This window comes from Schistocerca americana, chromosome 1, assembly GCF_021461395.2.
Source record: "Schistocerca americana isolate TAMUIC-IGC-003095 chromosome 1, iqSchAmer2.1, whole genome shotgun sequence".
NCBI classification, from domain to species: domain Eukaryota; kingdom Metazoa; phylum Arthropoda; class Insecta; order Orthoptera; family Acrididae; genus Schistocerca; species Schistocerca americana.
This window is the reverse complement of record NC_060119.1, coordinates 1,021,598,326-1,021,612,378: the sequence shown is the minus strand read 5'-3', so window position 1 is coordinate 1,021,612,378 and position 14,053 is coordinate 1,021,598,326. Positions and strand designations below refer to the sequence as shown.

The 14,053-nt window shown below is 41.9% G+C and overlaps 2 protein-coding genes across 8 annotated transcripts in view; one reads left to right on the top strand and one right to left on the bottom strand.

Annotated features, from left to right (window-relative positions):
• LOC124616394 (rabenosyn-5-like) overlaps positions 1 to 10,460 on the top strand; it is a 169,474-nt gene extending 159,014 nt beyond the window's left edge. For 5 of the 7 annotated variants that reach the window (XR_006979858.1, XR_006979861.1, XR_006979860.1 and 2 more), the window contains 3 exons: positions 9,212 to 9,387; positions 9,478 to 9,590; positions 10,077 to 10,460. Coding sequence is in view for 2 of the 7 variants with exons in the window: in XM_047144725.1 (XP_047000681.1) it covers positions 9,212 to 9,387; positions 9,478 to 9,590; positions 10,077 to 10,249 (462 nt within the window). In the remaining 5 variants the exon portion in view is untranslated. The remainder of the gene's footprint in view (positions 1 to 9,211; positions 9,388 to 9,477; positions 9,591 to 10,076) is intronic. The other 2 variants (XR_006979862.1, XM_047144733.1) reach the window with 1 other exon arrangement.
• A 509-nt stretch (positions 10,461 to 10,969) lies between these two features.
• LOC124595190 (microfibrillar-associated protein 1-like) lies at positions 10,970 to 12,367 on the bottom strand. The gene has a single exon (XM_047134209.1). The coding sequence runs from the start codon at positions 12,365 to 12,367 to the stop codon at positions 10,970 to 10,972; it is 1,398 nt and encodes a 465-aa protein (XP_046990165.1).
• Between the last annotated feature and the right edge of the window lie 1,686 nt (positions 12,368 to 14,053).

Genomic DNA, 14,053 nt, shown 5'->3' with positions numbered 1-14,053 from the left:
TTTGTGTATGAGAAATCGGTTGGAAACTTTCCTCATGTCAGCACGTTGTAGGTGTCGCCACCGGCGCCAGCCTTGTGTGAATGCTCTGAAAAGCTAATCATTTGTATATCACAGCATCTTCTTCCTGTCGGTTAAATTTCGCGTCTTTAGCACGTCATCTTCTTGGTGTAGCAATTTTATTGGCCAGTAGTGTGGTGTTGGTGTTATGGTGTTATGGGCGCTCAACAGTGTAGTCTTTAGCGCCCGAACGGAAACAACAACGGACGAGTGTCACTAAAATGCAGCAAGTGCAAAAATAGGACTAAAATTAAAGGTGACAGTCTACATAGGCAGTGTGCACGTCAACAGCAGCAAAGTGGAAAGCAGCACATAAAAAGAGGAGAACTGCAAGAGAACGTAGGGGAAGGGGTTAAAATGAAACACATAGCACATGTTTGGAACTGGCCTATTACAAGAATAAAATGGAGTGGTCAGCCACTCGGCAACACACTAAAAATTCCAACCTAAAATTTTAGGCTGAAGCCCAGAAACATCACAGTACTTTAAAACTTTTTTGATACTCGCCTCGTCATCGGCTAAAATCGAGGGCAGATTCCCACTAATATTAACTTCCGCCCTGACAGAACGATATAAATCACACTCAACTAAAATGTGGCGTACAGTGATTCGTACGCCACAGGCATCACACAGCGGGGGTTCCTCTCGCCGTAGTAAGAAGGCATGCGGAAGAGGACAGTGCCCTATGCGAAGACGTGTAAGGGTCACTTCGTCACGCCTAGGTGACCGGCAGGAGGAACACCACGGCTGGATGGTGGGTTTCACCAACCACAGCTTATTTTCCCTCACCGCCAGCCATTCCTCCTCCCACAATTGCATATACTTCCGCCGCAGCACGGAAACGACACCTTGTAAAGGAATAGAACATTGTGTCACCTCCGGTAATCTGCAGGCGTCCTTGGCAGCTCTATCAGCTTGTTCATTTCCCCGTATGCCCACATGCCCTGGCACCCAGCAAAAGGACACTTGCTTGCCCTGTCGTCGGAGGATGTACAGTTGGTCGTAAATCAGCTGTTCCAACTTCTCCGCTGGGTACAGGTTCTGCAGTGACTGTAATGCGCTCAGTGAGTCAGAGCAAATTAGGAAGTGTTAGCCCTGAGTACACCGTATCTGCTCCAATGCCTTCAGGATCGCGTGAAGTTCTGCGGAAAAAACAGTGTATTGCTGGGGAAGGCGAATCCAGATGACACGTTCAGGGAACACTACTGAGCAGCCAAGAAAATCCCCCTGTTGGGATCCATCAGTGTAGATTACTGTAAAATCATGGTGCCTATCTAAAATGGTAAAAAACAAAGATTTGAAAGTAAAATCTGATGTACTGTCTTTCTTAAAATTTGCCAAGTATAAAATCAGTCTGGGCCTCTGGAGGAGCCAAGGTGGATATCTGCTCCAACCTCGACGTGAAACATTAAAACCGGCCACACCCATCTCTAAAATGCAATCCTTTGCACGAATCCCATAGGGCCTTGTTGCTCGTTGGCGGTTGCGAAAAAGCCTTTCCAGTGGAGGCCGAGCAACAGTGTGGTATGCAGGTGTGTATGGTGTGGATAATGTTTGATAGGCCTGGCGCACCATTAGTAGACGCCGCCGGAGGTGAAGTGGCGGTTCACCTGCCTCTGCACAGAGGCTCGGTATGGGGCTCGTTCTGGACGCCCCAGTGGCCAACCGAATCCCCTCATGGTGCACCACATCCAACAGCTTCAAATAAGTGGGCCTTGCAGACCCATACACCGTGCATCCATAATCAAGCCGGGACCGCACGAAGGCTCTGTAAAACCGGAGCAGACAAGTCCTGTCTGCTCCCCATGTGTGGTGACTAAGACATTTTAAAATAGACAGCACCTTAAGAGACCGTTTTTTCAGTTCCTTAATGTGTGGCAGCCACGTAAGCTTAGAATCAAAAGTGAGGTCCAGAAACTTCACCGTGTCTTTAAAATTCAGAACGGTGTCCCTCATCCTCAACTCAGGCAAGTAAAAAATGGAACGAGAACGGTTAAAAAGAACACACACCGATTTATCAGTTGAAAACTGAAAACCACTCTTCTGTGCCCATTCATCCAAACGTCGCAGAGTGAGTTGCAACTGACGAGTCGTCATTGCAAGGCTTGAAGAAGAGCAAAATGCAGAGAAATCGTCCACAAACAAGGAACACCGCACAGGACTTTTCACAACAGACGTACTACTATTAATAGCAATAGCAAAGACCGTCACACTTAAAACACTACCTTGAGGGACACAGTTCTCTTGTTCAAAGCGACTAGACAGTACGTCTCCGACTCGGTCCCGAAAATAACGTGGCGACAGGAAGGACCGAATAAAATTGGGAAGACATCCACGAAAACCCCATTCGTGGAGCTGCCTGATGATAAGATGCCTCCAAGTAGTGTCGTATGCCTTTTCAATGTCAAAAAATATTCCCAACAGGTGATGCTGGCGCAGGAAAGCCTGTTGTATAGCCGCCTCCAGGAGGGCCAGGTTATCAAAGGTGAAGCGATACCTCCTGAACCCACACTGAAAGCGACTAAGGAGTTGTCTGGATTCTAACATCCAGACAAGGCGACGGTTGACCATCCGCTCCGTCTTTCCCACGCAGCTAGTGAGGGCAACACTACGGTAGCTACCCGGGCACGTGCTGTCTTTCCTAGGTTTTAAAAGAGGAATTAAAATTGCTTCACGCCACGAGTCGGGGAAGTGACCGGACATCCAAACAAGATTAAAAAGTCGGAGGAGGAGGAGGATTTCTTTATTTCTCCCTGTGAGGTGCCGCAGCATGCTATAGTGGATTCTATCCTGACCAGGGGATGTGTCACGAGCCCCACACAATGCAGAATCCAGTTCCCACATGGAAAATGGGCAGTTGTACTCTTCTGTATTGGGTGAGCGGAAGTCAAAACTGCTCCTCTCAGCAGCCACTCTGTGGGGCTGGAAAGCTGGATTCTGACTGGCGGTTGCAGTAAGAGCTGCAAAATGAGCCGCCATAGACTGGGCATTAGCTTTTGGGGTCGTTTGGAGAGTACCGTTCCACATTATAGCAGCCATAGGACACCTCTCATCTCTCCCAGAAATCCTCCTGATGGTCTCCCATACAATGGACCTTCGTGTAGAACGATTAATGGTGTTCAGGAACTGCTGCCACGACCTCTTCAGTAGTGTAGATTCAATTTCTATCTTGTCTAGTGTAACAATACACTTCCTCCACTTCCCATTAGGCTGTACTTTCGAGAAAAATTTAGATTCCCCCAAAAATCTAACTGCTATCATTTTGCCATCTTTCTGTACCTAGAATAATGTGAGCTCCAGTTTTTTTTAGGAGCGCTTCAAACCCTGGAACTTTGTTGTGAATGCTTCGGCAGTTGATTCCTACAATTTAAATCTTTCGTATTTTAGTGTCATGGTTAAAATGACTCTAAGCGCTATGGGACTTAACATCTGAGGTCATCAGTCCCCTAGAACTTAGAAGTACTTAAACCTAACTAACCTAAGGGCATCACACACATCCATGCCCGATGCAGGATTCGAACCTGCGACCGTAGCAGCAGCGCGGTTCTAGAATGAAGCGCCTAGAACCGCTGGGTCACAGCGGCCGGCTTTAGTGTCATTTCTTTGGGTCTTAAACTAATACTTTGTAGTCTCCCACAGTTACATTTGTTTGCGTTGTATTAAGAATTGCCTAATCCAAAAATATCCTTGTGTGCACACCCACACACAATCAGCTACATGGGTTGCAGCCTGTGATGTGTAGTGCAGTCCGACGCATTGAGGATGACCCCTGCGTTTCTCAAAGCTATGGCGCAAGTCTAGGAGGTCGCAGCCTAGCTTGTCACGAAACCTTTGAAGTTTCTGGTTCTAACCTTCCACTTAATTCAGAACCAGTGGGATACGATTACTTCTTGAGACAATTGTTTCATTGAAATTCCCTGAGCAAGGCTGCCTTGTCAACTTTCTATGACAGTCGCTGGACTAGTCCAGCTGGAATGGTCCAAGTATGACCTTGAGGCCCAGATGACAGAAGTTATTCGGTCGACTGTGCACCACAATCTGCAGTTAGTTGTATCTCGTGGCCTCGGTGGCTGCCAGAACAACTTTCCAACAGTTTGCATGAGGTCCCCTGGCACACACATTCAGTGGATAAACTGATCATTTCCTTCACTGCCATTTCCCTAAGGGGTACCATTATTCGCCGCCTGTCTGAACTGCTGCCAATTAACAGACTCCTATCCTTTTGATCTTGTTTTCCCTTGACATAGGGAGCAGCAGGCTTCCCAGTAGGAGACATGTGTCGCATTGGCTCAGTTTTAGTTTTAGTGGCGCTCAGCACCTAGGTACGGGAATAGGTGTAATACCCTGAGTTCTTGCTAGTACCTGCCTCGCCAGTAGTGGGCCTCGAGATCTACCATTGGCACACCACTCATAGTTAAGTAGTGGTAAATCCTTTACTTCCTGCAGAGAAGACAATATCCACAAGACAGGACAGCCTATGGTTCGAGACCCCATTAGTATCTGTGACACTTGTTTCGATGTTCCTTCCAGCACATTCATTCGCACCAGCTTCCAATTTCTTGGCAGCAGCCAGAAAGATTTGCAGCTAATAACAAAGAGTAAGTAGCTCATATTGTGCCTGGGAACAACAGTCACAGTTGGTCTGAATTGTAGCTAGTGAAATGTTTTACACAACAGAAAAGTAATTAACTAAACTAATTAAAAGTTCAGTGGATTGGGAATACCAGCAAACCACTTTCAAAATACAACTTTATTAAACCTTGATCATAGCTTCGACAGTATTAAAACGGTCTTCTTCTGAAGGTATTGTACATAGAATCATATTATCCACTGTGGGAGTCGTTGACTCGGTCTAGTCTCTCACATTGGAATGAAAAGATATATGATGACGCACTGTATGGTAGAGCATTGCGCCCTCAGCTGCTCGAAAAAGATGATCTTCAGGGCTTGATGTAGCAAAATATGTTGCAACGATTGTAGTACTGGTCTGGATTTTTAAATTATTTTTGTGTTTATGTGTGTTTAAATGTTCAAAAATATTAGCAATACTTTTATTTGCTATGGAGATATTTGTCGAACAAATTTTACAAAAAGCTATTCCAGCTCACTAGAAAATAAGCATTTGCGCTTAGGCATTTTGAGATCTGGGATAAAAAAAAGATACTGTAACGATTTTATCTTTTATTAAAATGTAAGTAAACCGTTTGATTTAGCACTTCTTTAAACTATCTTATAAAAGCTTTTCTTAGTTTTTACCAGTAAACCCTAAGTTCGTTTAGGTTAGGTACGAAAATTCTAAAATAACCTCTGTACGGCCTTAACAATAAAATAATATATTGTTATAGTATGATACTTAATTGTCGATTGAAGTACTTAGGTAAATAGTTCACTCCAGAATACTGAGGTCCCCACAACGCGCCACGAGCAGACACACCACACGCGTGCACATTAGTATCTGTTCGTTACGTAAGTGAGCTAACAGTAAGGGCAAAAGAGTGTTGGCGGCGGCGGTTGCATAACGCGCGAAAATTGGAAACCTGAACAGTACGCAAAGCCCCGACCGGACGCTCTCCGGACACTAGCCACTCCAGATTCTTTTTTTTTTCGAAATTTTTGAGTAAAATATTTTTGAAGGGAACTTTTGGGGTAACGGAAACATAGGTGAAATTTTTTGGAAAGAAAATTTCCGTAGAAGGGAGATTGGGGAAGTATCTTATATGCATAATCTTATGGTATATCTGATATTTTAGTTCAAACAACACACACTTAGTACTCTAAATTCAGTAGATGTCGCTCTCTCTTCGAATCAATCTGTATACCTTTCCTTTAGTGGGAGACATCAGGGTCACCGCACCGAAGTAAACATGCATAGTTTCGATCGTTTGGGATGTCTGTTGACTTTCGTGGTCGTATCGATTCTGAGGAGACGCCGTATTGGATTTCATCGTTTTCGTTGAAGCTTATATTTCATGGGATTCATATTATAACGTATGTCCTATGAATACACACTGTTTAAAATATTGAGGATCTCTCGAAAAACGGTCGGTATTAGTAAAAATAAGGTAATGACAAATCGTCGGTTAAGAGCCTTCAGGAGGTGTATGTAAAAGGACATAGGCACGGATTACGTATGTTCACAAGAGTAGTTAATAGAGTTGTTGAGTTGCGAAGTGAGATGAATGTGGTGCGCTAATGATAAATCAATAGAACATTAAAAAAGCACGAGGAAAGCAAATGTGCCATCCATAGAGAAGGGTTTTTTTTTTACTTTTATGGTCACGCTATTGTTTTTATTTACAAATTAAACATATTAGTTAATGTCCTATAATTTTTTGATAAGTACGGTAACTGTACAGCCCTGAACCCATGATTCTACCTTTTCAAGTTGCCAACATTGAAAACAAATAACGTTTCAAAGGAGTGGGTAGGTTTAAAATATTTGCTGAAATGTTGCCGACATGGTATTAGCTTGAGGAAGTTTTTTTGTCTGCTGTAGGGGAATTTCGAAAACTCAATCTGGAAAAACTGCTGGACGCTCTCCAAACCAGGACAAATCCGAGGAAAACTGGGCAGATGGCACCTTAATCGGAAGTGACCTTATAAATGTAAATAAATGTGTGATATGCACAGATTTTGCACTTAGCTCATTTCATGACACCTTGTGCAAAAGTGAACATAGTAACGTCAGTTTATTTTACTAGATACAGTAAAAATCATGGAGCACAACAAAGCCCTTCTTCCACATGCGGTGGCTAACATGGTCTCCTAAGACTATCCTGATGTTGGCAGGGAAATTGCCTATAGCAGACGGTTGATTCATGTGCTTCCCTTATTCTAAGGAAAACGAAGTTAGAAGTTTATTGTGCTGTCGATGGGAAGGTTGTTAGAGGTGGCAATAACTTAGTCGGACAAGGTTGCAGAAGCCTTGTTAAGGGAATTAAGCTGTCATTCCTCTTATGTGATCTAGGAAATCAGGGAAAACTTGCTCAAGATAGCCGGATTGGTTTTTTAACCCTTCACATTCCGAATACAAATGTCATGTTTGAACTACTGAGCGACAGTACTCATTGCGTTGTATTCTCTGTGGTAGTTTCTTTATTTTAGAGAGACACTGTGTCTCTCTCCTTCTGTAAGCATAAGATAAGAGGATTACATAGTTGTTCTGAATGGATACTACATTTTGTGTTGTTAAAGTCTGTTATGTTGTACTGTACTTGTAATAAAATTTTTCTACTTTTACCATTATGAAGATGGAATTATTAATTTTAAGTGGGATTCAAACGCCGGAAGCCAATCTGAATAACTCAAAGTGAACAAATGTTGAAGTTATCTGTTGTGCGCAGTTATAAAATAGCCACGTAAGGACGATGACTTCAGCGGGATTCTATATCGCTTAACAATTCATGATCAGAATGCAGTGTTTGCTGCACCACTTAGACCATGGTCGATAACGGATAAGAAGCAGATAGCAGTCCGCTCGTGTAGAGGCAGATTATAATAACGGATAATTATCCGTAGTTTTCATAAATCACGGCGGAGGAGAGTTGGGATGTTTCCGACGACAAGTTACCGACAGAATTGTTTTCACTCTCCTTCACAAAAATTAGTTCTTTATCTTTAATAACCTTGCTATCAGCAGGACATCCACACGCATAATAAAATTGTAACTGACCGACGTCTGTACATAGAAGATATTTAAAAAAAGTTAATATGAGGTGTATTTATAACGCCAGTAAAGTCAAAACAATTATTTTTATAATTCATGCAAAAACCTACTGCACGAAATCGGATGCGGCTTTCACATTTGTATTGTTGGAAGTCTAGCTTAAAAATGTGGTACATGTTTCATAGTAACACGCCGCCTAAAAGCCGAGTGATCTATACATACAGAGCATTTGCTTTAGCTGAGTCAGTACGGGGTAATCGGACTCAATAGGAGATACAAGAAAACGGTCTTAGGAACTTTTTAGGTGCATTTATGTGAAAACGCTTTTGCCATAGTCAGAACTTTGGTAAACCGTGAGTTGCCCTTGAAAATAAGTAAAATTGGCATTTTTTATTGGGACTGGTTCAGTTTCGTGTAAGGATCATTTCATTATATTGGAAGAAACAAACCAGGACAGTAGAAGTTTTATAAAACTAAACTAAATAAAACAGGATAGAAGTGATAGAATCTGTAAAAAGTAGTGTTTTGGAAAGTTTTATCATCATAATAAAAATGTTAACAATTTAATCCCATTATGCATAGACGTTCTTAAACCCATTCGTGAATCGGTGTAACTACAATCATTGATAAGTTTGTCGAGTTGATGCTACTATTATTGTTGGTAAGTTTGTCGAGCAGACACTAAAAATCACTTTCCACATTTCTTCAGAGGTTTTCAGTGTGTCTTATCGATATAAGGGAAGTGATACAATAGTTCTGATTTGGTATTATTGTCTTCATTTGTCTAACTTATTTCATTCCTGAATTCATTCTTCAATTGGTGTAACTATCACCGTTGATAGGTTTGTCAAGTAGCAATAATGCCTTGCCCGCATAGATCTCGAACCTGCATGAATTTTGAAAAATCTTAAAGCTTGTTATCGGGGAGAAAAACGGATATAAAAAACTGAATGTGAAGTTGTCGGTAGGGCACAACGGTAATTGATGTGTCTGTAAGCATATGTTCTTTAATTTTCATAATTTCTTTAAATTAAACGCATAGCTGTTCCCCTTATTTATTAGGTATATTGGTATTTCATATTTGAAAGGTCTGTATCTGTGCTTACAAACTCATCTGTTCTTTGCCGTTGCTCCCTTTTGACAGCTTCACCTTCAGTTTTTATATCCGTTTTTCTCAGTGACAGTAAGCTTCAGGATTTTTCAAAATCCACTCAGGTTCGAGATCCACAAGGACGCAGTCGCGGGCAAAAGCTAGAGATAAAATTAGGGCTATATACGCAAGTTGTTATTGATCCTCTCAATGAGAGAGGTCATAAGTAGTAAACAGAGCAAAAATAAAATCTACTTTTGATGTCGCGTTTTATCACATAATTAGTTACTAATAGTGTTACGCTAAATTTTAGTTATTTTTTTGACATTTTCCTCTGAAGTAACTACTTGTTTTGCTGGACCTAGGTGAGAAGCACTTGCAATTGATTTTTGTTTCAGTTGCTGCTAGAATACGGCGCAGCATTAGAAGGGTACCCTGTACATCCCTTACACATTGCGGCGTCCCATGACCACCTCGCGTGCTTCTTTCTGCTCCTCTTGTATGGAAGTAGGACTGATCTGGAGACTTACTCGTTTCGACACCGTTCTTTAGCCCACTCTATCGTTGGGAGAAGGTAAAATATACAAGACGACAGTCTTCGCAAATATCTTTGAACTATTTTCATTCGACGAATACCTAGTAAGCTCGTCATATTAATTTACAGGCTTCCTCCTATATACATTTATTTATGGTTACTTTTTGGAGGGAAAGTCGACGACAGCAGTAGAAGTTTAATGCAAGAAGTTGAAGACTATAGAGCATTGGTGGAATTCATAGGTACGGTGGTTATTCAAGAGTGGAAACATCTGATATGAAAGAGTGAAACATCTGATATGAGCGAGGGGAAATCGAGTACCAAAGTTCTCAACTGCTATAGCTTTTTTAGTCAGTATTCTTCCCTTAGCTGATGACAGGTTTGAAAAATGATGGCCGACCGGTGAGGCCGAGCGGTACTAGACGCTTCAGTCTGGAACTGCGCGACCTCTACGGTCGCAGGTTCGAATCTTGCCTCGGGCATGGATTTGTGTTATGTCCTTAGGTTAGTTAGGTTTAAGTAGTTCTAAGTTCTAGGGGAATGATGACCTCAGATGTTAAGTCCCATAGTGCTCAGAGCCATTTGAACAATTTGAAAAATGATGTGCGTGTTGCTGGCTTAACTGCCCGGAAGAGCGATTTTGTGTAACAGTGCAGTGTCTCGATTTTCCCTCGTACAGTTTGTCAAGTGCAGATTTTTACAGCATTAAAAGCGTTTTCCCATTACAGGCCGACCACTTTCGTTGAAGAATCAGTGCCGCATAGCGATCAGGAAGAGAATGAAGTGCTGTAATATGCAGCACGTGTCCGCTCTTGGGATACCTGAAGTGCTAGCCGACTTTCTGCTATATAAAGATATTCCAAACGTTGCTGGTATTCATGACCACATTTATTGGCTATAAGAACGTATCGATTTGATTTTTTGTTGTTATCATGTGCTTATGTATAAGCTATGTGCCTTGTTGAGAGAACATGTTTCCTGTTTGTGAAAGCTCGTTTTCTTTAATTTTGTAAAAAAGAGAACACAGTTTATTTAATACGACGGATGCTTGATGTTTGTAATACAAAGTAGTCCACATATTATATAAATGGGAAGACAAGGACATAATAAAAATGTCAGTTTATAATACTACTTCTTTGGATAACTTTTTGTTGTTTTGTTTCTCTCTGTAGCAGAAATGTTGGTATAATTTTTCAACACTACAAACATAAGAGAAACCTTTGGAATCTTATAATATCATTTTACAACCACCAAAAATATATTTACGGCTATTAAAATGTGAAAGATTCAAATTTAGTGCTTATTTGTTAATTATGTACGTAAATTCATTTTTCAGTATTTGTTAGTTGATTTTAAACAGGTGTTAAATATATCTTATGACGTGTTCATGCCTGAATGAAGAATATGCTGTATGTTTTGCTGAATTTAATCACAGTAAAGCCTCTCCTTTGCAGGCCTTGAGTCTAGTCTTTTATTTGATCAATTTGAGATATGCAATAACCTATTGCTGTCCCCATCCGTAAACTCTGGGTGACACTGTTGTCACCTTTCAGCGCATTTAATGATCGACACCGGCGAACATTTGAATTCGATTGTGCCATAATTCATTTCAACTATTCGGTTAGTGGTTCGGCTTTCGTCGTGAAGGTTTTTCGAAATTTTGTTTCATACCGGGGGCTAAAGCAGCATGAAATTTAAGATTCAAAGCTGTTTCTGAGATCCAAGGTGAATCAAACTGTGTTGTGTCTTGATCCACAAGATGGGTGTATTTCGTCCGACCACTTCGGCCAAAGTTTTTCACCTGCATAACTTTGGGTAAAACAGTTTTGTCAAACTGATCTTCTAGAGTAGGAGCAGAGAAATCACGCTTGTATAAATCTTCTTCTTCGTCCATGTAATATGACCCTCTGTGGTAATACTTTTGCAAAAACTTGTACTTTCCTTTGATGGCTTTGTTGGTAACTCTTTTGGGATTTGCCCGAAAATTGAGACGTCTTTCTTCTTCCGTCATAGTTCGTATTTGCTCCACTTCAAGCTGCTCGTTTTCACGTTGTTCTCTTTCTTCTTTGTCTCTCTTAATACGTTTTAACTCTCTCAGTTTCCACATTTCGTATTCTGTCTCGTCATTTTCGTCATCGGTATCAACATCTTCCAATGACGCCTCCTTAGCGTCTAATAGCGTCCTATCCTTTAGCACTGTCATCTCTACTAGTTTAATGGCTTGTTTTCGCCTCTCTTCAGCGTTTTTCTTCGCTTCCATTTCCGCTTGCTTCATCATTTTCTCAGTGCGTTCTTTGTCTAAGATTGTGGTGCGGTCTTTCTTACGTATAAACACAGGTTTCAGTCTTGGACAATGTGAGTCTTCAGCGTCACTGGTATCATCGTCCTCCGACGAACCAGAATGACTGCTGTCGCTGGTATTCCGCCCACCTTCTTCATCATCTTCTTCATCTTCGGTCTCCATTAGATCTAATTCGTCTCTCAGATACAACAACTTCTCTCTTAACAATTCACGTCTTCTCTCTATTTCTGCATCACTCAGTTCTTCTTCTTCTTCATCATCATCATCACCGTCTTCTTCTTTTTCTTTACCTTCTCTAGTCTCCTCCGATTTTTGTTCGTCAGTATTGTCTGTTTTATTTTCTTCGTGTGTTAACGTGTTGTCTGTAGTTTCAGCTGTTGCGACTGCATCATGCCTCCGACACTTTATTGTGGTAATTCCTTGTATCGCCTGTAGTCGCCTAAGCCTTGGGTCGCTGGATATATCTTCAGGTTGCGAAAAAGTCCTATCTGGTAGTTGAAGTAGTCCTTTATTGTTACTTGGAAGCAATAGTTTTAACTCGGTAAAATCTTCGCCGTCAGAATCTTCTTCACTACTTGACACAGGAGCGTAATCAGGCCGTTTACCTGACACATACCTATGCACTTTAACTTTCTGCATAGATAATTCACCTTTCTCATTTTTTATAGCTACAGCCCCCGCTGTACTCTGAATCTGTACAGTTGCAGTGCCGCTCATTTTTAGTGAGAATATCAGACGAAATGTTAAACTCAGTTAGAATATCTTTTTATCGTTAGAACGGAGAAAGATTTTAATTGGGACACATTTCTGCCTCACTAGAACTAGCAATGGTACTTATTTGTAATTCTGAAATGATTTTCGTTAATGATGCTTTATACAGGTGGTGGAAATTATATACTCCTGTTGTTATAGCTTCATCTCAATGCAGCGAATTCTGGTTCACATAAAGATCTGTTTTCCACTATGAACACGAGTCTCCGATTCACCAGAAGCCTTTCGATGTCACCTGCAACATAAGAAATTGAGAGAATGAGTGCAGATTTATCTGACATGCTGAAATGCAATTCTACCTTTTCTATGAGATGTAGTTTTGGGTTTGGATACTCCTGCGGCAAAATATTGTAACTGAAAGAGAAGACATCGAAACCTAAAACAAAGATAAAAAAGTGCTCACAATGACGTTGACAGCAGTGTGGCAGAGATAGCGATATTTTACGAGCATGAGGCGTAATCTTAGTTGTTTTATAAGATGTCTTGCTGTCCTAATGCTTAAGTGGGAATAACAACTGACAGCAGAGAATAGTAAAATAACACAAGGAAGGGGGAGGGGGAGGGGGAGGGGGAAGAATTCTGCAGAATTGCAACAGACCTCATCTCAGTATGAACTCGGGACCTTTGCCTTGGAAGGTAGGCGACGAGGTACTGGCGGAATTAAAGCTGTGAGGACGGGGCGTGAGTCGTGCTTGGGTAGCTCAGTTGGTAGAGCACTTGCCCGCGAAAGGCAAAGGTCTCGAGTTCGAGTCTCGGCCCGGCACACAGTTTAATCTGCCAGGAAGTTTCATATTAGCGCACACTCCGCTACAGAGTGAGAATTTCATTCTGGAAACATCCCCTAGGCTGTGGCTAAGCCATGTCTCCGCCCAGAAGTGCTAGTTCTGCAAGGTGTGCAGGAGGGCTTCTGCGAAGTTTGGAAGGTAGGAGACGAGGTACTAGCGGAATTAAAGCTGTGAGGACGGGGCGTGAGTCGTGCTTGGGTAGCTCAGTTGGTAGAGCACTTACCTGCGAAAGGCAAAGGTCCCGAGTTCGAGTCTCGGCCCGGCACACAGTTTTAATCTGCCAGGAAGTTTCATATCAGCACACACTCCGCTGTAGAGTGAGAATTTCATTCTCGGTCAACCTGTTCACACCACATCACGTGTCCCGGCCAGATAGACAAATTCCAGACGTTACTACTGAACTTACACTGAAGCTATGTATGGATACTGTGAACTCGTCCATTGTGCATCACCGGACATAATTCTGGCCATCAACACAACCATGCACTAACGACTCCACCACCTATTTTCGTTCACAACTTAAGCTACCTCCATTCCGCCCAGATCAACCTGTAATGTGGTTCACGATCGCTGAGTGATTTTGGCCACACACAGCCTCTCGTATGACAGCGCAAAATTCGCCACTTTTCTCGGCCCCTTCGGTGAACACACTTAGATAACTAGCAGTATTATTCTGACTGCTCTGGATAGCAATAAAGTGAAGTCTGCAGTATTTCAACGCCTTTCACAAACACTGGAGCACCAATTAAAACAAGATGTCTATGATGAATGCCTGGAGAACAGAAAGCTCCTCACAACTTCGGTGGATACTAATCTTATGCCTGATCAAGCACTTTGGATCCTGTGA

What these genes read in the sequence shown, in the direction of transcription:
- LOC124595190 (XM_047134209.1), bottom strand. Translation starts at nt 12,367, where the DNA reads ATGAGCGGCACTGCAACTGTACAGATTCAGAGTACAGCGGGGGCTGTA.